This window comes from Pipra filicauda, unplaced genomic scaffold (assembly GCF_003945595.2).
Source record: "Pipra filicauda isolate LSUMZ 115617 unplaced genomic scaffold, ASM394559v2 scaffold501_size416358_pilon, whole genome shotgun sequence".
NCBI lineage: Eukaryota > Metazoa > Chordata > Aves > Passeriformes > Pipridae > Pipra > Pipra filicauda.
In genome coordinates, this window is record NW_024104645.1 from 52,179 (window position 1) to 78,508 (window position 26,330).

The following is a 26,330-nucleotide window of genomic DNA, read 5'->3' on the forward strand; positions in this document are numbered from 1 at the left end:
GCTTCCCCGTGCTGGACCAGCGACCGTACGGGCTCAACCCACGTGCCAGCCTCTACTCACACCAATGTCATTGTGCTCCGTGTTCCCTTTTCTCAGTTTACAGTTCATATCGTGGATGACAAGGGAGTTTTCTTTATGAAAGGCACGCAGTCCGCACTCCGTGCCTTCCACATTGGAGACATGGAAGAAGAGTCCACTGGAAAAGGTAAATTCATTAACCATGCAGCGTGATCATTCACAGAGGGAAAAGGTGTGCCCTGATCTTGGCTTGTCTAAGCAGCAGCCACATGTTAGACGTAGTTTCTTTCCTTGGTCTCTCTGTCCCCCGAGCTTTTCTTGTGGATTCCTTGCGGGGTTTCCTCCTAGTAAGTTGTAGGAAGTTTTTCTGTTCTTCGAGACACGGTGGGTTGAGCTGTGGGGGACTATCACCACCTCAGTGGACTGGCTGAGGTCTTTGCTGCGTGTGGGAAGGTACCAGCCTGAACGGAGGCAGCCCTTGAGCACACAAGCCAGCCAGCAGAAGCCAAAACCACTCCTTGGCTCAGCCTTCCATACGGCAGGAGCTGGCTGGAAGCAGATGGAATGAGGGCTGGGCGTTAACCTGAGGTTAAGCCGCTTAAGTGGTGATATGTGTGATGGTGGCATAGTCTTGTGAACACAGGAAGAGGGTCTGGAACCACTGGTGGGAGAACCTCTGCTTAGAAGCAACTGATTCCAACCTCTTATTCCTCGTATAACCCCGGGAAATATTTCCTCTGTACAGCTGTATCACTTAAATCTGATTCTCATTGCTGTGCAGCCAAGAAGCATCCCAAGAAGCCCTACATGCTCCTGGAACACGGGCAATCAGCAGAATTTGATGTGTTTTTCAAACCCACCCTGGCCCAACGTGTGGAAGGGAAGATCCGTGTGCCACTGTCAGGCAACAATGAGATCAACATAGAGCTGGTGGGTGAAGGCTACGACGATGACTTCACCTTTGATAACGTCCCTGGACTAGCAGAAGACAGCGAGAAGAGCAATGCTGAGGGCAGTCTGGAGGACGACATCATTGAGGGTAAGAGAGGAGAGGCTGCCAAGGTAGAGCGAGGAAGAGGAAAATGTCTGATCATGCACGTCCTCTCTCTAACCAGGGCTGGGCTGTCACCCACTGGACTTGGGGGCCTGTGAGCTTGCCAGCCGTGCACACAGAGGAGTGTTTGCTGTGCTCCTTGTCACTGGGCACAGGCACAGCCATGGGCTTGGGGACCCCCCAGAGGGAGGGAGGCTTGGTGCAAGGAAGAGCTGAACATACACGTGTCTCTGCACGTGAGGGGGGCGGATGGACCTCACTGCATGCTGAGATCTCTTGCTCTCCTTCTTCACAGCTATCAGAGCAAATCACATAGAGTTCGGGGACTGTGCAGTCAGGGAGCTCTGCGAGAAGACCTTCACAGTCACCAACCGCAGCAAGGAGGTGATGCGGTTTGAGTGGCTGGCAGACGTCCTATTCCGGTTCTCCCCCAAGGTGAGCTGGGACAGCCCTGCCTTTCCCAGTTGCTCAAGCCCTTTCCCGGTGTTCCTGGGAGCTGGCAGGGAGTCACCAGAGTGAGAGCCCATTCCAGTGCCATGCAGGAGATGCAATCCCTGGCTGTGCTGGGGCAGGGCTGTCAGCCCAGCAGAAAAGGCTCCATGTTATGGGAGGTGGCACCTTCTGTTGATACTTTGCTTTATTAAATCTCACATAAATCCTCACTGAGGTGCAGATTCCCGGCACAGCTGCTCACCATATCAGTTCCTTTTGCTGTCAGTGCTGCCCTTGCCAGTGATTCCAGTTTGGTCTTGACTCTCTGGTTCTCCCTAGGTGGGACACCTCCAGCCTGGCTGTGCCAAGGATATCAGAGTGACCTTGAAATCCAAAGTCCCGGTCACCATCAAAAGGCACTCTGTGAAGTGTAAGGTGGACAAGATCAAATACCAGCTGCCACCAGAAGAGGTTTACAACTGGGACGATGGAATGTACACTGAGAAATGGGAGGACACCACTGAGAGATTACCAGGAGCCCGCTGGCCTATCAAGGAGAAGGTAAGAAGCACAACAGCAAAAGCTAACCAAGCTTCTGCAAAAGGACCTGCCGACAGCAGCAGAGCACCAGCGCTGCTGGCAGAGCAGCTCCTGCTTCCCCTGGGCATTGGCTCCAGCCGGGAGGTTCACCAGCAGTGCCTTTTAGGGAGAGGCGGATGCGCAGTGAGCGGGTGCGCTCACACCAGAGGGGGAAGCCTTTGGGCAAGAGACCTTTATCCACATGCAAACTGCCGGTCTGTGCCACAGGCCAAGTGTTGCAGCCCGTGTTGAATGGGAGGTCACGTTTGATTTTATCCCATTTGACAGTGTTAAAGTCTCTTCATCTGATTTGGTGCCTTGTCACCCCCAAGGAGTTAATTCCACTGCGTTCTGTCTCTTGTTCTGAAGGGGAGAGCAGCACAAGTGCTCTTCCGCGTACACCAGTGAGCTCCGAGCTCTGCCTACACCGATACCAGAGATTTGGGGTGTGGCTTCTGTCTTGTGGGGGATATCTCATTATGGAGCAGCCCAGGCACTGTGCAGGAGTCTGGAGAAGCATCATCTCCAGAAACTCTTGCTTTTTCTATCATTATTGCCAAACACACTTGTCTTGGTGAAGGTTCTTTCTGAGAACTTTGTAAGTCCTGTAAACCCAACTTCCCCATCAGAGCATCAGCAGTTGGAGACTTTCCCAGTGAGATCATTCGCATCCCAAAATGCCCACAGCCAGCTCCCACCCCCCATGTGCCATCTGGAGAGCACTTTCTCCTAAGACGAGAAGGAAGTTCTTTCTAGGACTAGTCAGTCTTGGGCTTCTCCATCCACAGGGCTCCAGCAGGGGAACTTAATCCTAACTTTGAGACCTGCTGGATTTATAGGGGACCAGGGAAAAGGTCAGAGGCTCTACAGGGTTGAAGCACTGGGACTGACAGCTGGCCATAATCCCCATGAGTGTATTAATAGCTGTGGTGGTGACTGCTTTGATCAGTGGGTAGAAACCAATACTGTAGTACAACAGTCCAGTTTTGTCATCTTTCCAGGGAAATAAACCTGAATGTCCTTTCTATGCGGCTGAGTTTGGAGGCCAAAGGATTTCTCAGCTCAGCCTGGCTTTCTGGGCTCTGCTCAGTGATTCTTCCCTCCTCTGCCTGCAGGTGGCCAAGGCAGTCCCGGAACCACCTCACACCGTCCTGGAGAAGAGCAGCCGCGAGGTTGAGCTTTTCCTCAGTGCTCAGGTTGACTATGCCAAGTTCAAATTGGACACCATCGAGGTTCAGATGAAGCAGACTGAGCCCTTCCAGACAGATATAAGCACGTGAGTGCTGGGCACCATGTTGGCCCTTTCCTCCTAAACTTCCAGACTTTGAAATACTTTGTTTGGGCCACCCAGGGCAGCAATTCTGAACGTGGCAGAGTTGCCTGGAGAAGAAGACGTTCCTCAGCAGAAGGTGGTACCAGAAGCCCACCATACAGTGTTACTTTAGTACATACTTTTTATTCCTCCTCCTTGTTTTTCAGTTTCCAGATGTCCAATACAGGCAAAGTAGCCCTGAAATACTCCTGGGAGGTGGATCTGGAGGAGGAAAGACCATCAAAGAGTTCTGGAAAGCCGTTCTCGGTCACTCTGATGCGTAAGTCATTGGCTCTGGGACATTTCAGTTGGTAGCTGAGGGTCCAAGGAGAAGACCCTGCCACTTCACCCCAAAACATTAATTGCTTTTTCATCCCTGTCCACTTCCCAGCTGCAGCTGGAGAGTTTTCTCCTTACCCCCTCTCTGCCTTTTAGCCCCTCCTCTTCTTGCTCTGCCACTTGTGCTCTGCACAGGAGCTGAGCCGGGCTCTGAGGAGAGCCACATGCTGGGTCAGGACTGGGAAGGGGGACATCAGGGCACCTCTTTGGGAAGTCTCTGAGACTGGGAAAAACAAGGGTGGAACAACTGAGCTGCCCTGCAGCCGCTGTCTGTATGCAGTTCCCCACTCCAGGGCAAATGCAAAGTCACTGTCTAAAACCAAGCCTCCTGCCCCAGCATGGGAGTGTGTGCTGCAGGCGGAGACCCTGCTCCCAGCCGCTCTATCTCCTGCTGAAAGTACTTGGCCAGAGGTGCTCCAAGTGCATCCCAGCTCTCTTCTATCCACCTGCAGCAGGAGGCAGAGTTGTTGGGAACAAAGGATTTTGTCTTTGAAAGATGTCCTTTTCCCTCCTGCAGGTTATTTCTTGTCCTCTGATACTGTGGATCACTGGTTCAAGCATCGTGCAAGTCGGGTGCACTGGGCGTCGCCGCTCGAGTCAACTCGGCCCCAGTCAAGTCGGCCCCACTCTACTCAGCCCACGCCAAGTCGGCGCCGTTCAAGCCAGATGACCTGCCTTTCGAAGTACGTTAGTTCCTCCATGGAACTGTATCCAGATGACTTCAATGACCCACCACTGTTCTCCATTGAGCCTGACTGTGGTACCATCCCTGCTGGACAAAACCAGATTTTCCAAGTGAAATTCTGCCCGACGCGTGTGGGGGAATTTAAGGCTGAAATGCTGTGCAGGTAAGAAATGTCCAGGTGCTTTCCAATCCATGCTCCTGGTGGGTATCACAGGATGGGCCATCTGGTGCACCCTTCCTGCTCAAGCAGGGTCATCCCAGAGCGCATGGCACAGGATTGTGTCCAGAGGGTTCTGGAATACCTCCAGTGAGGGAGACTCCACACCCTCTCTGGACAACCTGTCACCTGCACAGGAAAGAAGTTCTTCCCCACGTTCAGGTGGAACTTGTTTTGCATCAGGTTATGCCCATTGCCTCTTGTCCTATTGATGGGCAGCACCAAGCAGAGCCTGGTCCATCCTCTGACATCCTCCCTTCAGTCCCTCTGACTGGGGTGGGTGAGCATGCAGCCCTGGGGACAGCCAGCCCCAGAGAGGCAGCAGGAACACACAGCATCCAAGAGCACAGAAAGATGATCATCTGGCCAAGGCCAGATGTCTGTGGAGATGTCTATGGATCTGTGTGGAGACAATGGGAAAAGACACTGTATGAAACACTAAGCTCCTGGAGGGCTGCAAAATCTGGAATGGGAGATCCAGAATGGCTGCCAAGGGGCCAGCCAGTCCCCAGCTATGCTTCCTTATGGGACAAGCCCAGCCTCCTTCTCTACCTGGAACCCCATATGCTGCAGTTGGTCCCCAGGCCCATAACTGGTTGTGTTTCTGCCCTTCCACCTCTGCTGCCTCCGTGGCAGGGAGTGCAGTTCTGTTTCATTTGCTGCTCGCTGCTTGCATGGAGAGAGGATGTGACACTGTGTGCTCTGTGAGGAGACAGGCGAGCAGCTGGCTGGCTGGAAATGTTCATCTGGCTAATACCAGTCCCTTTCTTCCCAGCATTCCTAACCTGAAGCCATCTCAGAAGAGCCCATCGGTGTTTGTGATGGGGAAAGGCTATTTGCGGAAGGCTGGTCTGAAACACTCTACATCACTGCAAAAAGGTGAAACCCAGAGCAGCAAACCAAAGAAGGTGCAGCGGTCAGCAAAACCAGAGTGACACCATTTGTGTCATGGCTTCTTCTGCTCATGGTTTCCCAGCCTTCACCAGAGGCCTCCCCAGCTGCTCTTCAACCCCCAACACCCATCTCTACGTCATCCACATACTACCTAATAAACTGTGTCTCAACCCACAAGTTTTCGCACTGTTACTCTTCCAGTTCTCTCCCACATCCACAGGAGGGGAGTGAGCAGGTGTCTGTGTGGTGCTTGGTTGGGAGCTGGGGCTCAGCCATCTCCAGGAAAGCAGGTGTGATCAGACATCACCCCTATTCCTCCGCAGGCTGCTCTGCTCTCTTAGGAATTCCCATTCCTTGGCCTTTGTGTAATGGGTGGGGTGGTGAAGTGTCCCTTGATCACACTAGGAACTCTGCATGGCTAATGTGGGAGCAGCACTGACTGTAGCGGGAACTTCAGCTGCTTGGCTAAAGGCTGGGGTGAAGGACAAGAGTGGCAATGATCAGTTATCCCCTGACAGCCTTGGAGCATTTGCTACCTGAACCCTAGCCCGAGGGGAGCGCTACCATTGCCTCAGTAATTATTACAATCCAGCTTTTCTTGGGACTGGAAGGTTCAGCCTTCATTGTCCATTGCTCTGTTTCCAAGGTGCTTCCCAACATCAGCCACTGTCCCAGAGCTTAGCTGAGTAAGACAACCCATGTCAGTGACAGGCAGAAGAGAAGGTTGTGTGGAGACCTCGTAGCACCTTCCAGTACCTGGAGGGGCCTGCAGGGAAGCCAGAGAGGGACTCTGTCAGGAACTGTAGTGACAGGCCAAGGAGTAATGGGTACTAATTGAAAGAGGGGACATGTGGCTTAGATATTAGGAAGAAATTCTTTACTGTGAGGGTGGTGAGACACTGGCACAGGTTGCCTGGGGAGGTTGTGGATGCTCCAGCCCTGCAACTCTCAAAAAGCCAGGCTGGAGGGGGTTCTGAGCAACCAGGTCTAGCGGCAGGTGGTGGCACAAGATGATTTTTGAGGTCCCTTCCAACCCCTTAACATCCTGTGAGTCCGTGATTCTCCAAGTGTTTGGGCAGAAATGCAGCACTTTGCCCGTCCCGCTCCCGCCGGGAGCTGCTCCAATCCCGCCGTTCAGCGGGGGCTGAACTGGGTCCGTGGAGCCAAATGGCGTCAGCGCCGCATTTCTGGGGCGATGGGGCCCCGTGCTGGGCAAGGAGGGAACGGCCCCGCGGTTCCGGCACAGGGACACGGCCGGGAGCGGGGAAAGGGAAGGGACCCGAGCTGTGCCGATGGGCGGCTCCGGGGCGGGGCGGCGGGCCGGGCACAGCGGGCGGGGCCGGGGATGGCGGCGGAGCGGGACGAGGAGCGGGACGGGCACCGAGCGCTCGGCCCGGGCACGGCCGGGGGGTCCCGGCGCTCCGCTCCGTTCGCCCCTGGGCAGGGGGTCAAGGAGAACGCCCGGCGCCGCTTGAGGGAGTTCGATGTGCGGGACAGGTTCTCCCGCCTGCCGCTGCCCAAAGCCGCCGTGCTGCTGCCGCTGATGGTGCGGGAGGGGCGGCTGCACCTGCTGCTCACTGTGCGCTCCATGCAGGTACGGCCGGGGGCTCGAGGGGCGCGATCCTGCCCGGGGAACACTCGCTGTGCACTCCCCGGGGGGCTGCACAGCCCCATCCCGACCCTCCCGCTGCCCCGGGATCTGCACAGCCCCATCCCGACCCTCCCGCTGCCCCGGGATCTGCACAGCCCCATCCCGACCCTCCCGCTGCCCCGGGATCTGCACAGCCCCCCCTCGACTCATGTGCCCAAGGGCACGACCATATGTTTTTACACTCCCGTGATTCTGGTGTTTTCGTGCCAGAAACATGTCGGATCCCCGGAAACCCGTGACAGGAAAAGATTCCCAGAGCAGGAAAGGAAATGATTGTTTACGGTGACTTCAAGAAGAAAAGTTACAATGCAGTGCAGCTTTTATTAATGAGACTTTTCAGTCTGCAGTAAATACTTTGAGTTTTGCTTAGAAAGATCCAAATAATTACAGTTACGTAGCTGATAAGCTCATTGTAAATGTGATTTTTTACGGTTCTTTGATGCACAAGCCTATTACTGGAACGTACTTAAAAGTACATTATTTAATTATGTCTTTCGGAAGTTCTTGCTCTTACTTGGAGTATTTTAATCTTGCTATTCAAGTTGTCTGTCCGGACTCATCTGTCAGTTTCTTACGCAAACAAGATGATGCAAAATGTAAACTTTGACATACTGAAGCAGAAGTTACAGTATGAATTACACAACGCTATATGGATACAATGTATTTCTGAAAGTGAGGGTTTATGGATTAGTTGGGGATAGGCTCAGCTTTTTCTTGTGTAGCTCTTGCTAAGGCATGTTTCTTCTGGTCTGCAGAAACCTTAACCACCATTTCCAGCAGCTTTGACTGAGAAGATAAACATAAAGTGGTGCTGCAATACCAGCAAGTATCTGTGTGCATCCAAGAGGAAATATAAAACTTGTTATATTTAACAGTAATGCTCCTTTACATTCTAGCTGAGAAGATCACCGGGGCAAGTGTGTTTTCCAGGAGGTAAAAGTGAAGCCAGTGATAAAGATGAAATTGATACTGCTCTCCGAGAAGCTAAAGAAGAAGTGGGACTCCAGCCAGAGAAGGTGGAAGTGATCTGTAGGCTGGTGCCTGGAATTGATAAGGTAAGTCAACATAAAATTAGAAAATAGGATGGGTTGTTATATTTTGTGAGGTTGACAGTGACCTTTTCAGACCTCAAGGGAAGAGGTTTTTTTTCTGTGTTTGGTATTTGTCAGACCAGCCTTGAGGCACCAGTTAGTGACACACTGGAGTACCAGAGTGACAGTGCTGCACTGGTGAGAGTTTAGTTAGCAGAGAGCCATGAAGACAGTAAGGGTGTTAGAGCACATGGCTTATGAGGAGACGATGAGAGAGGGGGGTTTGCTCAGTGTGAAAGCCAGCAGGGGATCTATCTGTTCTCTTCTCCTGGGTGGTTGTAGAGAGAATGATACCAGACTCTTCTTGAGACAATGGACACCAGCAGCAATGTGGAAGTTTGGATAAGATGCAAGGAAAATACTCTACCATGGGGTTAGCCCAAAACCGGAGCAGATGTTCCTGACAGGCTGTATAACAGGGCTCCAATGTCCTGCGGAAGCCTCACAAGTTTCTCACTCAGTGTCCTGCTGACACCAGGGCTGTGCAGGCAGAAAGGGCCTGCCAGAGGTGATGTGCACTGGGATTCCATAGGAAACTCCATCAGGGAGACTCCCGGAGTTGTCTTTGGAGTGTTGGTCTCTGTTTGTAAATTAACCGGCTGCCAATTTCAATAACAATCTTCAGTGTTGCAGAAGATGGGTTTTCCCATAGCACAGAGGGGCTGCTGTTTCTAAAGACTATTTTTGTTCTCCAGGTAACAGTTTATTACTATGTTTTCTGTTTTTCTATCTGCTAGCAATATCCTCTCCCCATTAAAAACCAGAAGAACCGGTTTTGAAATTTTATTGCGAAATGCTTTAGTTAACTTCTTAAATTATAATTTCTGTGCAGATAACATTAAAGTCATGTAGCTCAGAGGCTCTGTGTAAAAATGATCAAATTTTCAGTGTTTTCCAGTAAATTGTCTCAGTCAGTAGAAAAAATCGTGTTGGTTTTGGACCTCAAAAATTTTACCTGTTGGAAGCTACTTTGTCTTCTCTGTACAGAATTCCAGGTGATTCTGACTCGGATGGAGTCTCTCCAGCCGTGCATGAAAGAGCACAAATGCTGTTTTGGTGTTACTCCTTTCTACTGAACAATGATCTTTGTTAGTGTGAATAAATAAAGCTAGCAAAATATCTTAACTAATTTTGGTGTGGTCTTGATAAAAACTACTATTTCAGTAGATTTTGCCTCCCTACGGGAGAAGGGATTACATTTAAAATTAAAATGTCCATAGATAGGTGGTTTCAAAAAGCGTGTGTTCTATAGCTAGATATGCTTTAATCATATTTCTGTATCTATAGGAACATGTTTCTATATTCCAGGAAAATTCCTATATCCTAGGAAAATAGATACAGAAATATGATAAAGCATGAGTGATTTGGAAAACTTAGATTAAAATCAGAATTTGACAAAGTAAATAAGGAAGACCCATGAGAAAGCACGCATGCTTTTTATTTCTGTAGCAGAGTGACAAGCCTTTTTAACTGCAATATGATTATACAGAATGAACTGAATAAACTGAATATTTGTAAAATCATGTTTAACAAATACAAAAAGATAATTTTAAATTGTTAAAACCAAATTACATAGCTTGCCATTAGAGGGGCTAAATTGCATTACAGTTAAGAATAGTTCATAGGCTTCTTGTACTCATTTTGCAACAGCTGAAATGCTTTTAAAATAAAGAACATTTGTACTTGGTACAAACCTAATGTTTGAGGGTTTTGTTGATAGGGTTTTCTTATTCTTTTTCTCTCCTTTTAGATGAATCATTTGGTGACACCAGTTGTAGGATTTATAGAGGATGCATTCCAGGCCACTCCTAACCCAGATGAAGTGAGCGAGGTTTTTTTTGTGCCTTTGGAGTACTTCATCAAGCCCTTAAAGTACAAGGCCTTGTCCTATAAAACCTCATCAGGTTCCTTAACTCTGATGCACTGCTTTATATATTATGACCAGGAACATAAAAAGTCATTCAAGATATGGGGACTTACTGCACACTTTGCTGTATTTCTTGCTCTTGTAATTTTTGGAGAGAGACCTACCTTTGAAGTGGATTATGACCTTGACAACTTGATTTCATCCTCCGAGAATTACTTTATTAATCTGTATGCTTCTATATATGAAAGAAAGAAGAGTAATCTATGACAAACTGGTCTGGCAATCAGTTTATACTGAAGGAGGAAAAAGGGTTTTGTTTATTCCCACTGTACCTGTTATTTGTTTGAAAGTTACACTTGAATTTTTTTCTGAATCGGGAACTTCTTAAAGCTTATTTCTAACTAATGTTTTTCAGTTGACTAGATTAACATAATTTTTAATCTCTTTTAAAGTTGCCAGAAGCACACAGCATTTTTGATGAAACACAGTTCTGGAAGGTCTGTTTCAGTTCCTGCCTCTGTTTTGTGTGATCGGAGATACTTTCTATGGTTTGCCTTCTGTATAATGAGATGATACTATTGTATCTAATTTGTGTCTCTTTGAGTTGGAATATGAAAGCTTTGGGGGGTCTGCCTGTCTTTATATATGTGGCAAACTACGTATGGACAACACAATGGATACAGTCTGATGTGGTGTCTTTAAGCACTTACAAAACGCACAATAAAAATATTAAAAGTGTTGGGTGCTTTCACAGTCTTGTTTTGTTTTGCTTGGGCTTGTGGAGGGAGGAGGGTGGGATGATATGTTTAATGAGTCTTGCTCATTTCATCATTTTCTCGCAAGGAAATTCTGTGGGCTGTGGAAAACTTAGGATAGAGGCAACAGGAATTAACGTTGCTCCTCAGCATCTTGTTAGCATCCCTACTGAGGAGTCATCTCCAGGAAAGACAAGTGGAGGTGAGTATTCACAAGGACAAAAATGCTAATGTATAGTTGGCTCTTCCTTCCCCAGGCACCCTGGCAGTGTCAGACACGTGGTGCTCTTAGTGCTTGTTCCCTCATTGCTGGAGAAGTAGAAGCTTGCTCACAGTGGTCGTGACCTTGCTGGCAAATGGTGAAATTTTTAAAAGTTAAAGTGACTCAGTTTGGATTTGAGATGTTGTTCACAACTCCAAGTGTTACCAGGCCTGGACAGCTGATTTTCCCTGGGTACCAAGGTGAGTTGAAAGCAGGCAGTGTCTCTCAGAATCTCGTGCCCTAGTGCTAGTCTTGAAGTAGAGGAACAAAAACACTCAGTTGTTCTGGGGGTGTTTGCACTTGTGCTGCCCCTGCACCAGTCACTAATGGATGGAAGTGTGTAAAAAAAAAGCTGATGGCTGTTCCTCTGCACGTGCAGTAACTGATCAGAAGTCAGATTTGTACATTAAGCAGCTTTTTACTGTACTTGAAGTTGGCTGTCACTACAGCAAAATGCATAATTTTTACAAATACGAGTTTCCCAAATGTAGCTTGAATAGCTAATCCTGATTTTCTAGGAAAGCCAATTCTGAGATACTTTTTAAGCTTCTCATAATTGCATCCGTAACATTCTTTGGCTGGTAGCATTTAGGCACTGAAATTCCAGCTTGTGTTTGGCTGGTAAATGCAGCATGACCTTTTACTGAAGAAGAGGAAGATGCTGGAGTTGCCCTCAGCTGACAGAAGTGTACCAAAACAAGGCTAAAATCAATGCAAATCTTGCAAGGACTGAGTTTCCCTTTGCCTTTCATCCCTGCTTCAGCTGTGCCATGTGTACTATTTGTCTCTTCCCAGAGGTCATTCAGTGGCAGGTATTCTGCCTGAAACATTCTTTATGCTGTGGCATTATGGAAATACAAGATTGGCAGTCAGAATACTGGTGTGGGAAAGGCCTCAAGGATTAGCCTATTCCCTTGCCACCTAAAGATGGAATCAGATACATGATATTCTGATAAATACCTATTTTTTTTAATTAAGCTTCCCTGCCCTATCCATTGTGGTCTCTTAGCCACGCTGCAGAAAGTTTTTAACTGTAGCCAGGAGCACTTCTTGTCCTGTACACAGCACAGTGGTGAGCAGCTCATAGCCTTAGTTACTTCCTGCTCTCCTGAAAACTATATCACTTTGTCTTCCTGAGGCATCTTCAGACTTAAATAATCAGATTCCCTCAGGGTTTTTTTCAGTCACATTTTCTATACATCTCTTGTAATTTTTTTTTTTGCTTTCCTGAGTCTTCAGTAGACCTTCCTCCCCCATCAAATACGTGATAATCAAACCTGGGGTTTGATTATCTATTTGGGTTGGCTAGCACAGGATTACTTTCACAGCTCCTTTTTATCTATCCCATTGTGATTGCTGGTGGGAAAGCTGCACAATGGTACTGACTCATATTTCACTTCCACTAAAGTTCCCTCATTCTGTTCTGAAAACACTGCCAGTTGTTCCTGTATTTGAACTTGGAGCATTCTGTATTTGAACAGTTGATTATTTACTCCAACCAAGTGTAGCACTTTGCATTTGTCCTCATTAAATTACATCCTGATTTTTTCCCAAACAAATTATAATGATCTGCCCCCCGTGTTTTTTAGAGCTCTCCATTTTCCTGTTTCCCTCAAGTTTAATGAGTAGATTTTCTGTGAGATTCAGCCACCTTGAAGCCTTTAGCATATCTAAATGCCATCAAACCTTTCATATTCCTACACCAGCTCTTTTAGCTAATGTTATTATTAATGTCCTGTATTAGTTATATTTGATATCAGTTGACTTTCTAAGTTAAAAGAAAAAAAGATTTGGTTTTTTTGGCTAGGATGAAATCCTTGGAGAAGTAGTAGCCACATATATGAAGAACAGCTTAATTTTTCTTTATTAAAAACTTGTGAAATTATTAAAACATTCTTAAAAGCTTGATTTCAAACTCTTCATCATATTACTTGTAGCCTCAGTGGTTTCTCTCAGTGCTAATGTGTGCAGGAAAAGTAAGTAATTAAAATAAGAATGTTTTTAATTAAAATAGAGCAAAGCAATTAGACCTTTGATTAGTAAACAAAACAGGTATCAAGAGACATAATTACTAACTTAGCATCCTCCTCTGCTCCCAGGTGACTTTTCTCTTTTTAACTCTCAACCTGATCTGAACAGAAATTGCACAAATTGTACAAATTCAAACCATTGTTTGGCTTTAGTTCTCTATTCAAACATTATTGTGGGGAACTGTCAACACAGCACCAGCAGTTCCAGCTGTTGCTCCTTTTAGAAAATGTAAATTGTGTTGATTTATAAATCAACCATTTGAACTTGTTGAAAAACAAAACTTACAGAGGTCCAGCCACAAATTCTTGAGTGATTTACAGTTAAACCAGTGTGGCTTCATGCTTCACACTGAGCATCCCATGTAATTTTACTGCCATTAGTTTGGAAATTTGGGAAGTATTTTCTTAACTCAAAAGACTCATTCTTTGTTTAGGTATCCATCTGGGATTTGAGTGCCAAAAAAACTACTTTAAGCACAAAAGTAATAGAAGGAAATTTCAGTGCTTGCTACCAAAACTATAATTCTGCAAGTCCCACATTTATTAATTGGAAATTGTTACCTTAGGCAATCTTCTGATAAAAATCTTCCACAGTTTTTTGGGGCAGGAACTAGAACACAAATCCCTTCAACCTGGGCAGGGTTCTTTCCTACTGTTCCTGTGTTATATCTGAATATTACTAAAATTTATTTCCACCCACTTTTATTTTGAATGTAGTGATTTTAAAGGGTGCCTGTACTTTGCATTATCGATTGCAAATGCACTGATACCTTAAGTATAGTGTGTTAATATAGCTTCTAATCTGAAAAGGTGGTTGGTACATATGTATATTTATTCCTTGAGCTTTTCTTACAAACAAATCACCAAGGTCATTACTCAGTTGAGAAAAGGTATGAAAAATAAATTCCAGATTATATTCTCCAGCTATGGGATAAGTGATCTTAACATGACAGTAAAATGGGTGCAAAGGCTTGTATCAGAACAAGAAAATTACTGATATGATTTAAAATTAACTAAAAATAAGTGTTGTACAGTTGAATGTGAGTTGTTAGTCATTCCTTTAGTTAATGTGCAGTGATTCAACATTTAACATTTCTATATTTTTCAGTTCTCAAATCAGGCTTTTGGTATTTAACATTTACGTGAACATAAAGCACATATATTTGATAAGTAAACTGGTATTTAACAATTATAGCCATATAAAAATAATAAAAATTACTGAAAAGAGTGTTTAGACTAGTTTGCAGCACATTTGCGTGAGGAAAAAACAAAATGTTCCTTTCATCTCCAGCAGTTCAGTGTGTGTTGCTCAGTTAAAATGCAGCTGGAGTTCATACAGGGTTAAGGCATGTATAGATAGATGAGAATGTAAATATTCAAGAAAGCAGATTACTTCTTTCAACCTGTACCTAAATCATGTAAATAAAATAGAAAATCTGGAGATGCTTCTGTCTTTCAAGAAAAACCTCCTGTCTGTGTTTGCATGTCAATATGAATGTGATGTACCTACAGTGATCCTTTTTTTTAGAAGGTTGCCATAGCAATGCAGCTTTCACAACAGTAAATGTTAAATCATCTCCAGTTTAAAAGAAATAGTTATAGTAAAAAGGGTCATTAGGTAATCCCTCTGTCCCCCTAACCTTACTCTTCCCAAAATGTAATCTAAGAAATAAGGAAGAGAAAAAAAGAATCACACTTTTTCTGATTCCTTGCAGAAGCTCATTCTGCAGTCAGAATGCTCACTTAGTGTATGGGATTATGAGTTTTAACATAGATTTCTTTATGCTTTATGATGTTAACTAAATATACTACATTGAATGGTTGCCTGTTCCTTAGCAGTTCAGATTTAGGGTAGGTTTTTGTTTGTTTTTCAAAATTAAAAGTACATGTGCTAGGAAGGAAAACATCCAAGTAATAATGGAACATTAATGAAGAACAGTCATCCTGTTTGTCAGAACCTGCTGCAGGGGCAGGATTGTTCTCTGGCTGCAAAGAGAGTCATTACTGTGGGCATATTTACCTCTTCTCATCCTGGGTTCTCTAATCCTTCAGACTGTCCAGTCATGGCTGTTTGTCTGTCTTGATCTCCACTATATTACATTTGGACATATATTGTATCAAAGTTAACAGGCTGACAGGAAGGTTTGCTTTGGAAAGGACCATAAAGCTCATCTTGTTCCACCCTTGCCCTGGGCAGGGACACCTTCCAGTTGGTTGCTCCAAGCCCCGTCCAACCTGGCCTTGGAAGAGACACCCCTGGCATTCATTCTGCAGCTGCTGCAGTGTTTGACCACCAGCACAGCTGCTCTAAAATATTTTTATGCTATGGCTGTTGTGGTGAAGTGCTAGCTTTTCTCTGAACAGGAACTGCTGTTCAGAGAACAGCTAAATTTGTGTAGATTGTAATGCTCCTCCAGAGCCCCCATAAGAGCACATATCCAATTGTTGACATGAATATGAATAATTCCAGGCAAAGGGTTCTGTATAAGTTCAAAAAATTATGGACATAGTGATGTAAATCTCTATTGAGATGGATTTTTACATAGATGGATTTGTACATAGAAACAAACACCTGTAGAAAAGGGGTTGACAAACAGAACACCTAAATAGTGTTTATTTATTCTCTATTTGGATAAAATTAATGAAACCATTTTATTTTTCTCATCATTTAATTGCTGCAGATCTGTAGTTGCATAAATCACAGCAATTTCATTGACCTTACCATAGCTGTTCCAAAGTACATCCTCTGAGGCCTTAGTTTATACTGCATACCTAATTTAACTGATAACACATATTATCTCAGTCACATTTTATCTTGTATCTTTCAATTATTTCTTAGAATTTGTGTAACAGGTGCTATTAATAGTTCTACTTAATAAATCAGTACTTTTAAAGAAGCCTTTGTTTAGAATATATTGTTAGTTGTTCTTAAAATACTGAGTGTAATTTTAAATCCAAGAGCAACATCTTTTTAGATCATCTACAGTACTGATTCACAGATATTTATGGGAAGCAAAATGAATAAAATGGGATTGCTATAGTTCATTGCCAGGTTTCTTTGCTAAAAATGGAGCTCTACAGAATTCATTATTTGTGGATTTCAACTATTAACTGTTAACTACAAAAGCACTGATGAATTAATAACAGATGTAAATGAAGGCCCACTGCTATTTGAAAAACTGGGAATACCGTTGAAAGAAAGGAAGTTGATCTTATACACCTGGCATCAAGTTGTTCCTTACTTTAGGAAAAGGAAAAAGGTGTGTGCAGTGGATGGAGCACATTCTCTACAGCCATCAGGCTGAAAAGGGCTAAAAGGCAGCTGCTCTGATCGAAGCCTCTGGATCTGTGAGAGCCTGTCAGCCTGGGAGGAGCTCTAGAAGGCTGCAAGGAAAAGGTACCACCTGGTTAGAGCTACCTTAGAGTGGGTGCTGTGCTCTGTGGGGCAGGAGAGAGAGGGTTATCCAGACAGAGGATGTACAGCTGTGCAGAACAGGACTGTAGCTATAGATCTCCTCAGCATCACGTCACTGACCACAAGCAAGGAAAGGAAAAAATATCTTTGGTCTGAGACCTGTCTTCCAGATATATTCCTGTTATTTAAAACTGCAACACTGATTCTAATGCATAGAATTTGCTGTGGTATTTACCCAGCTTTGACTGAAGATAGCTGATTACCACACTGATCTATGTACTACGTAAAGCCTTGCTCTGAATTTAAGAGCATCAGTCAAAATAAATGCACCAGTAAGACTTTATGGAGTAGCACTGTTAGATTCTTGCCCAGCTATCACATCTGAGGGCTAGTATCTAATCTTGCTAACAGGCCACACTTAGATAAGTGTCTTGGGTCCTGTCTGTGAGTAAGAAAGTTCTTTTGACATCCTCCAAGTTGTCTTGTACATCTGAGCTGGTTATTCAGAGACCTCCAAGCTGAAAAGTTTTAGGTGAGCCTTTTTACCATTTTATGTTGTGAGTGTTAACATGAAGAAAAAGAAGTAAATTTAGAATTTAAAGAGACAAGCGGAGAAGGATGGAAGAAGGGGAAAAAAAGTTTAGTTGCTTGAACTATTGATCCCATTTTTTAATACCTGCATTTGTGTCCAGAGGCCCTACTTAATACACAAGCGCCCTTTCTCCCAAAAGAATAGGAAGACTTTCTGCTCTTGAAAGTTGCTCATTAAGAAATACTCATATCAGAAAGTGTCTGGCGTCAGAAGAGTTCCTCAGCTCCATCCACAGAGGCAGACATGCAGCTGTGTGTGTTCTGTTGGCCATTTTGCATTTGGCGACTGCGCAACCTGCAGCCTGATTTCTGTAAATGTTAAATATTTAATTTACTTATTAAACATTAAGGCTTATTAAGCAGGAGAGACAGATGGTTCACAACGTTGTGTGGTGGGCAGTCATATGGTTCCTGCAGACGTATTGTGGAGCTCGGGATATAAAGAAATTTCAGTTTCATTTAGGTGCTGTGAGTCAGATCTGCAGCTGCTGGAAATTAGTTCCAGAGATACTGATGATTCGTCTGCTGTGTGGAGTTATCCATTAGAAAAGCAGGCATGGGGAATTCTGGCTTTATTCTGAACAAAAATGTGTTTTATTCAAAAGCTTGGAGAAGTTCTCGTTGCACGCAGTGAGACTGATGAGATAAACAGGACCAGAGCTCTGCCTGAATCCTGAATTGGTAATCCAGGTGTTCTCCCAGCTCCTGTCAGCATAAGTCCCATTACACTTGCCCAGATTTCAGTGTCTTTTAGCCATCACGGGCTCCTGGGCTACCTTGCAAAGGCAGACCAAGCAGAGGAACACCCAATTCCTTTCCACCAGCCTGGGCAACAAACCCAAAACTTCTCACAGTTTCTAGTAACATTTCTGAAATTCTTCAGAATAATCATCAGTCTTTTATTTCCACTCTGTATAATTAAACCTTCTGTGGACTGAATTTCTTCAATTTGCCACTTTCTATTGAATTTCAGGTATATGTGCCTGAGAAGATAGACTGGATCCTTAGGCTTCATGTTTTCACAGTAGTACAATGGGATGATGCACCTCAAAACCAGTTATAACATCTGTCTATTCTCCTAAATTGCTGACTTAGTTCATCCATCATTTTCTGCTTAAATCTCACAGCCCAGGAATGTGATAGTGAGATGTTATCCTTTGAGAATACACTATTTAAGCTTTATGTGGGGTTTTGGGGAGGATTGTTACTGGGGTTTAAATTTACACCCTCTGTATAGAGGGTGTAAATATATAGAGGGTAAAAAATGGAACACAAAAATAGATGCTGCCAAAGATTAAGAAAGGCCATTGATGCTCAGGGATTGCAGGTGGGTGTTATCTGGGTTTTATATTGCATTTAGGGCCTCAACCTCCAGTAACCTCAACAGCTTTCTAATAAGGAACCCTTGGGGTTTATCTATTCTGTTCCTTCAGGCTTTGTGTTTTGAGGGAGATAGAACAGTTACTCCTTTATGGAGAAATGTTACATTCCTTTTGTAGAAAAGGCAATTAAACTTAGTTGTGACCTAAGCATTGACTCAGATATGTCAGTTACTCCAGAGCTCTCTGGTGGCTGAAGCTATATGAGTAACTTAAGTTGCTATGGTACATATTTCTAAAAGACCATGCATTGCCAAAACCTGCTGATCTAAAGACAACCTCGGGCTGGCTGTGCTATTTGATTGTCCTAGTTCTTTGTGTACAAACGGATTTTATGGGCAAGCAGGTAGTTTATTGTGTATTTACCCCCAAACTGTCCTTTTTTTGCCTTTAATTAGAGCAGAGCTAGAAGACAATTCCTGAAAGGCGAACCTATTCAGCCAACATCAAGGGGAGGCTGGGGAGGAGTGGGAGGAAAAGGAAGATGACAATGAGTTGACCCAGATTTCTGCACTGTCAGAAGCAGCTACACTCCTGTCAGATTCCAGCTGGGAGTGAGCAGTACTGGGTGGTACCTCATTTCCCCTGGTTGGGAGGGGAGGAGGAGAGGCAAAGGGGTGAGGGACAGATTCCCTGGCACATATGGTCTGTGTGGAGGTACAGATGATGCAGAGGACATGAGCTGCTGCTGCAAACAGGTATGTTGATTTACTTAATTGAGTTGTCGTGGCAACTGCTTCATCTGAACTGCTACAGTGTATAGGTTGTCCTTGGCACCTGATGACTCTGCATAAACCATTATGCTTTACACCAAAAAAAGTACAACTCTTGTTTAGTCTACCTAGAACCAGTATTAAAGTGTAGTTTTAATGGAGGGGAGGCAAGACTCACCTGTTAATACTGAGTCACCACTGCTAAGTTACTGAGTTCAGCTTAAGGCTGGAGGTAGAGAGCATGCAAAAATGGGTGTTTGTGGGGATGCTTCTCTTGTTAAAATCAGAAGCAAAGTGGCACGAGTTAGGGCAGTGATTTTTCACTTTAGACTACCCTTGTCTTTGGGAGTGCACCTTACTGAGGCTCCTCCCTGGAGTTTGAAATCCCACTGATTGATGGGAAAGTGTCCAGAAGGGAGAGGAAGAGCTGCAGCAGCAGCATCAGGCCCACCCCTGGCTGAATGTACCTTTGTGACTGCAGAGAGCAGGAAGTATTTAACAACAGGAATCCCATATTGAATTATTTGTCCCCAACTTGGCACATAAGGTGACACATTGTATGCAAGAGGGTCTTTGGTACCGCCCGGGAAATGAAAAACTCTGGGAAAGAGATCACTGAGTGAAAAAGTATTGAAAGTGTTCCTGTAAGTTCTTGCTGCATAGATGTTTATTTCCCACAGTTGACACTGGGGTGTTTTAAGCCCTGGCAGTTCCCTGGTGTGTCAGTGTGGCCACATCAGGGGCTGGGCCAGCCTAGCTGAAGAGGCAACACCTTGCAAGGGTCTGTGGGAATGAGCAAGAGGGAAGTGAGAATGCCTGAAACTGCTGGAAACTTTGTCTTTGTGAGTTGCAGCTTGATTTATAGTTAGTTAGTTCCTGACAGCTAATCTTCCTGTGGAATGATAATGTGCTTTTCCTACCCTGCTCTGTGGTCTGGTTGAAAAAGAGATTCACCTCACAGATTAGGTGATCTGTGGATGTGCAAAATCCATTACTGCAGCTCAGATGATAGGAAGTAACTCAGCAAGACATGATATCAATCACAGGCCTAAATCAGTAAGAGGAGAACTGGAAGTTGTGACTCAGGGGTTGTTTTAAGCACTGTCACCAACCAGCAGCATAGCCATGTTGTGTAGGTTGTGATTCAGGCATCAGGAACACATTGCCTGGGGTATTACAGGATCTACTGCACGAGCACTTCTTGCTTAGATGGCACAATTCAACAGAGAGAGCGATGATAAAGGGGAGTTATTGTCAGGGATGTATCATAAGCGTATCTTGTAATCCTGTCAAGGAGCACATGTGTTCAGGATAAGGATATGCTGCCAGTAGGCTGCACTAACCCTCTCAGAATGGCTTTTTCCTGATGAAGGAATCTCCTGTTCTCCATTCTGGCAAAGAAACCCAGCTCCTGCCTGAGGTGCTTGAGCACACCTATCAGAGCCTGGCAGGAACCTGTTCTTGCACTGCAGCACTGTAGGATGGGGGTAATGTGCTGTCACTGTTTTCGACACTGATGTGTCTTTGTCACAGTTTTCCAATTAAAGGCCTCCATTTTCTCTTGTTTCAATGGTTAAAATGACCTCCTGCCTTTTAACTCCAGTTGTTCTATTTCTGATGTTGCTCACCAGCAGAGTGGGCTGTGATCACTGTAACTGTCCGTCAGAATCTTTGCTAAAATTGTTGGCAGTTTCCTCTAAAATTCAGCAAGACTTGGCTCTGTATTTTTGTCTGAGGAGGGCTTTGGTGACAGTTCACGGCTGTCTGGTCATGCAGGAAGTTTGCTGGTAGGTTGTGCTGTTCAGTTGTTTCTGCAGAGCTTTTGAAATCTCCTGCAGAGCTCAGTCTCAGTAGCCCTGGAGCTGGGGCATCACTGAAGGAAGTATTGTTCTGTGTCCCTGATGGATCACAGTACCTCAGACCACTGAACACTCATCCTGCTATTTCAAAGAATTCCTGCCTGTCTTGAAGGAATGTTCTATTTGGATAGGGCATACACTTTCAGAAGTAACCCACAAACCTTTCTGAAGGGCTTCACACAGATTTCTCTTTTGATGTACCTGCTTCCCATGAGCTGATACCAGATTCTTTAGCTTAGGTGTGTCTGTGGGGCACTGCCTTCTCCCTTCATTTCTTCGTGTTCCTACCCACACTTCTCTCTCAAAATATAGGAAGCTCAACACCCCTGCCACCACCTTGTTAAAATAAGAGAAATACCCTGCAAGGTTAACTTCCTGGAGCACTGTTCATCTTTTCTGAACCTAGCTAATAATTGCTCCTCTTTTAACTTGATTAACCCAACAATAGCTTTATCTTTTCTAAACTGGAGAAATTAAACCCTTCAGTTAAAAACTTGAAAGTAGGGCAAGCCTTTTTCCATCTTGCTACGAAGGAGGTGACTTCAAGATGACAAAAGGTCCAGCCTCTTATTACAAAAATTCCTTTTTGGACTGCACATGCCTGTCAATCCCTCTGATTTCAAGGTCTTTGAGGAAACTTGGGTGACATTCAGCAGAAATAATTCTGATGCTGCAGCTTAACCAAGATAGTATTGGTATTTGGATCTGATCTGGTAACACAATCCCCCTTCTCCACCTGAGATTCCAGATACTAGTCAGCATCTCCACATTTAAAGAGAGATGCTGGCTGGTTACCTACCATGAAAGGACATTGCTTAGCTCATGGTTAAAACATCAAGCAGAAAAGTTTCTGTATATTTTTATTATGTTAAAAAAAGGAGCTTTTCTATTTTTATAGTGCAAAATACCCATTTCCCTAGAAACCTCAATTTCCTTTGTCCTGACTTCACTTCCTGACTTTTATTTTTGACTGTAGATATAAACTGGATTTTGAATTATTTCTTTAAAGAGTAAGGCAAATGCCAGCACTTGTGTAGTCCACCTTGTACTGTGATTTTACAAAGAGACTCTTGGCTGCATTCCAAACTCTTGCCTAAAATGGTTTCAAATTTTACTTTAAATCATCTGATGTATCAACCAGCTAGGCTTTAGATATGAAATTATCTCAAAGTGAGGGGAAATCAAACTGCATGCTCAGGAAATATTTGTGGCCCTTCCATTTTACCCTGAAAGAAAAAGATTTATCCAGAGTGCCCAAATTTTCTTGCAGGTTTTCTTAGACTGGACAAAAAAATCGAGAAAATTATGGTTTACATTGATATCTAATTGTGTTAGGTCAGACAGGGAGATAGTGGGTATGGTCTAAAACTTCCACATAGAAGATCATTTCATCAGGACTTTGAAGCCCTTTAACAATGTCCACTGTGGCCAAGTTTGCCATTCATGTTTTAATACCTTATCTGAATACTTGTTCCTGATAGTTCACAGGCATTCTAATCCATCTGCAGAATTTCTAGAGGGAGAAGAATTGAATGCTTCCCTTATGCAACACGATGTGTTGTCTACCTTGAGTCTACAACCACATCCTACCCTGCTACTAAGATGTCCCTCAAAGCACAAACTTTGCCTCAGTGAAAGAAGTGTGAGAATGCTCTATGGGCTCTCATCTCCTGACTGTCCCTCCCGCCCCAAATTTCCAAATGCACTTACAAATCATGGAATCTATTGGACCAGATCTGATTTCTCAAAAGACTGGAGCACTGAAGAATCATTTGTCTTGGTTGCACCTAGGAAGGTTTGCTGTGTGGTGTTTACCTTGATATTGTCTCCAGAAATCATCTTTATATGACATTTAGCTGATTATTATTGAAAAGCACACTGGAAATTACACCAGGACTTCTTCAAAGCCCCTAAGTGATGCCCAGCTGTTAGAAAGATAAACTAGTTGTTGGTAGAACTGCCTTGTTAAGGTTTAGGTCTTGACATGCTTCAACGATCTCAGACCCGGGGGAGGTTAACAAAGCTTGGGAAGAAGGATGTGCTACTGATAATGGGCACAGAGAATGCAGAATTTATGGGCCACAAGGACACTTGGCAGGACTCCCAAGATAAGAAAGAAACTAACAAAGCCAGCTCAGCAACTGTGCTGAAATCAGCCCCGACGGGGCAGAGGGTAATTCCAGTACCTTTAAGGTAGGAGATTGCAGGGGGAGAAAGACTGAGCATATGAACTGATTAGCATGAGAAGCCAGCAAATCAGTTAACCAACAGAAGGTAGAATGCTAATTAATAGGAGAACTAGGTAACTTGTAGCCAATGAATACTGATGCCCTTGTTTGCTAAAATGTATAAATGGTGTAAATTTTTGATGATCGCAGAGCCAGCCTTTTGTGGGTTACGGCCCAGCTCCCCAGTTTGCACAAACTAGAATGAAAAACAGAAATACCTCACCTTGCTGTGTGAACTGGCACTGTGCACCAGGCAGTGAGCCCACGCTGGGACGGGATAAAAAACAGAATGGCACAGTCAGTCCTCCTGTGTAGTAACACTGCTGTCAGCAAATGGTTCCATTTCAGACTACAATTATTTTTTTATGTTATCTTTCAGTACAGTGCAATACACCTACAGATGCAATAAATAAATTACTGAGTCATAGAATCATAGAACTACAAAACTGTTTGGGTTGTAAGGGACTTTAAAGCTCATCTCATTCCACCCCCTGCCATGGGCAGGGACACCTTCCACCAGCCCAGGTCGCTCCAAGCCCTGTCCAACCTGGCCCTGGGCACTTGTAGGGATGGGGCAGCCACAGCTTCTCTGGGCAACCTGTGCCAGGGCCTCCCCACCCTCACAGGGAAGAATTTCTTCCTAATATCCAATCTAAATTTGCCCTCTCTCAGTGTGAAGCCATTCCCCCTTGTCCTGTCACTCCAGGCCCTTGTAAATAGTCCCTCTCCATCTTTCTTGTGGGCTCCCTTCAGGCACTGGAAGGCTGAAATTAGGGCACCCCAAAGCTTCTCTTCTTCAGGCAGAACAATCCCAATTCTCTCAGCCTTTTCATTATAAATATTTGGTACAGTGCCATTATCAATAGTAAAAGCTTACCCAAAGTATTCACTAGTATGCTTAACTATAAAATAAGGAATTACTTCTCTAGGTGAAAAAGGCATTAAGATTTTTGAGTCCTGTTTCCTTATTTATCAGTTTCCCTATTAAAATGACTATAAAAATAAGACAGCTGTCTTTTTGCTTGTGTTGTAGATCACCTCTGACAGGCAGGTAAGCCCCTCACAGTTGCTCCCTCTCTCCCCTGCGGTGGGGTGGGGCAGAGAATTGGAAGGGCAAAACTGAGAAAACTCATGAGTTCAGATAAAGACAGATTAGTAAGTGAAGCAGAGCTTCACAATATGCAAGCAAAGGAAAATAAGGAATTTATTCCCTGCTTTCCAGGCAGGCAGATGTTCAGTCATTTCCAGGAGAGTGGTGCCACAGCCATAAGTCCAAATGTCCCCCTCCCTCCTTCTTTCCCCCAGCCTTTATTGCTCAGCAAGATGCCATATGGTACAGGACACCCCTGGGGTGAGCTGTCCCAGCTGTGTCCCCTCCCAGCTCCCCGTGCACCCCCAGCCATTATCACCCCACCCCGGTGGGGTGGTGTGAGAAGCAGAAAAGGCCTTGGCACTGTGTAAGCACTGCTCAGCAATTACAAAAACACTGCTGTGTTATCAGCACTGTTGGGGTCATAAATCCAAAACATGGCATCATATGAGCTGCTATGAAGAAAGATAACTCCATCCCAGCAAAACAGAATACGGGTTCTAAACCTTGCCTGCAAACTCAGATGCATTTATTCAGTGAAAATCCCTCTTTCTGCCAGCCAAGTGAGAGCTAACCTAGAAGCTTTATAATGAACAGTTCCATTAGCATTTTAAGACTGCTCAGAGTAAACCAGTCTCCAGAAAGGCTGGTGCTTATGTTTGTTGTTATGGGTAATATTTTTTTCCTCTGGAGGGAGAGTAGAGGAGAATACAGGGAGAGTAGAAGAGAATACAGCAGCATGCTCAGCTGGTTTATTAAAATCAATGAGTTAGAAAGCAGTAAGTAGCTGTGGAACTGAGGAAAAGAGAATGTTAATAGACCGTGATAAAACACTCCATAGAAAACACAATTATGCTAAAGAATATCTGCAAAAGGCCCATCACAGAGTGCACAACCAGAGCAGCACAGAAAGCTGCATCAAGAGCTTGTGAGGGAAGAGGAGAGTGCTTTGTATTGTAAATCCTGTGGAAATTCTGTGCAGTGATAGAGCTCTCATAAGAGCTGACAATTAGTACAATGCCTTCAAGTTTAAATTCAAGCTAGAAGCATCCCTGCTCCCAGAGCAGCAACCTTTCTGTCACATGCTCTTAAACTGTAACTACAGAAACAGGCAAAGCAGACCTCAGCTTGGTAAACATAAAAGCTCACTTTTGTTTCCTTCCAAGAGCTACCTGTATTACACATGTAAATACTTAACAAGAAAAAAAAAACAAGAGCCACAAAAAGGCAAAATAGCTTGGTAATTTGTAGAAAGTAACTTTGATCAGAAATACAATGTGTTATTATATGTGATCAGTCTGGAAGGTGACATTCACAGAGCAATGCTCCTGCTGATATTGTGCATGGTACTGTAACAGTGGATAACAAGTGGACATAAACAGTCTGATAACTGGACATGCTTTTCAAACTTATTCTCAGTATTCATTGAATTCTCATTCTTCTGCACACTTCAGCTCTGCTGTAAAGTTCAGAGACATTTTTTCACACGCTTTTAACAAGTTACTCCAGATCCATAATTACTGAGACCAAACTGAGTCAAAATGCCAAGGGGGATTACTCCTTCTCAGTGCTCAAAGTCACACAGAATGATTAAGCACATAAAACATGTGTATCCCCAGATACAGACCAGTCCAGTTACTGACCACAGGACCTACAACAGGAGATTTAACACGTGCGGAAATATTTTACTTTTGCTGTGAATTACCTAAAAGAATAACATATGAATAATGTCTTGAACCTGTTGGAATTCAGGGATGGCATTGCAGTATCCTAAAAAAAGTCTAAGGTTACCTAGCACTTGTGCAGTGCTACAGGAGAACTGTGTGTACTACTAGTTATTATTGATACGAGGTAAACATGGCTCAACTC

The 26,330-nt window shown here is 44.3% G+C and overlaps 2 protein-coding genes across 2 annotated transcripts in view; both read left to right on the plus strand.

Annotated features, from left to right (window-relative positions):
• The window catches only part of LOC114000433 (hydrocephalus-inducing protein-like), a gene marked incomplete at its 5' end in the record, with an annotated part of 56,926 nt that extends 51,219 nt beyond the window's left edge, over positions 1–5,707 (plus strand). Inside the window, 8 exon segments of the mRNA XM_039386796.1 lie at positions 97–205; positions 800–1,057; positions 1,368–1,507; positions 1,844–2,065; positions 3,199–3,359; positions 3,563–3,675; positions 4,252–4,582; positions 5,412–5,707. Coding sequence (XP_039242730.1) covers positions 97–205; positions 800–1,057; positions 1,368–1,507; positions 1,844–2,065; positions 3,199–3,359; positions 3,563–3,675; positions 4,252–4,582; positions 5,412–5,571 — 1,494 coding nt within the window.
• A 1,168-nt stretch (positions 5,708–6,875) lies between these two features.
• On the plus strand, positions 6,876–10,878 carry NUDT7 (nudix hydrolase 7). Its single transcript, XM_027729545.2, has 3 exons — positions 6,876–7,124; positions 8,078–8,236; positions 10,023–10,878. The coding sequence occupies exons 1-3, from the start codon at positions 6,876–6,878 to the stop codon at positions 10,404–10,406; spliced, it is 792 nt and encodes a 263-aa protein (XP_027585346.1). The 3' UTR covers positions 10,407–10,878.
• Positions 10,879–26,330: the final 15,452 nt, after the last annotated feature.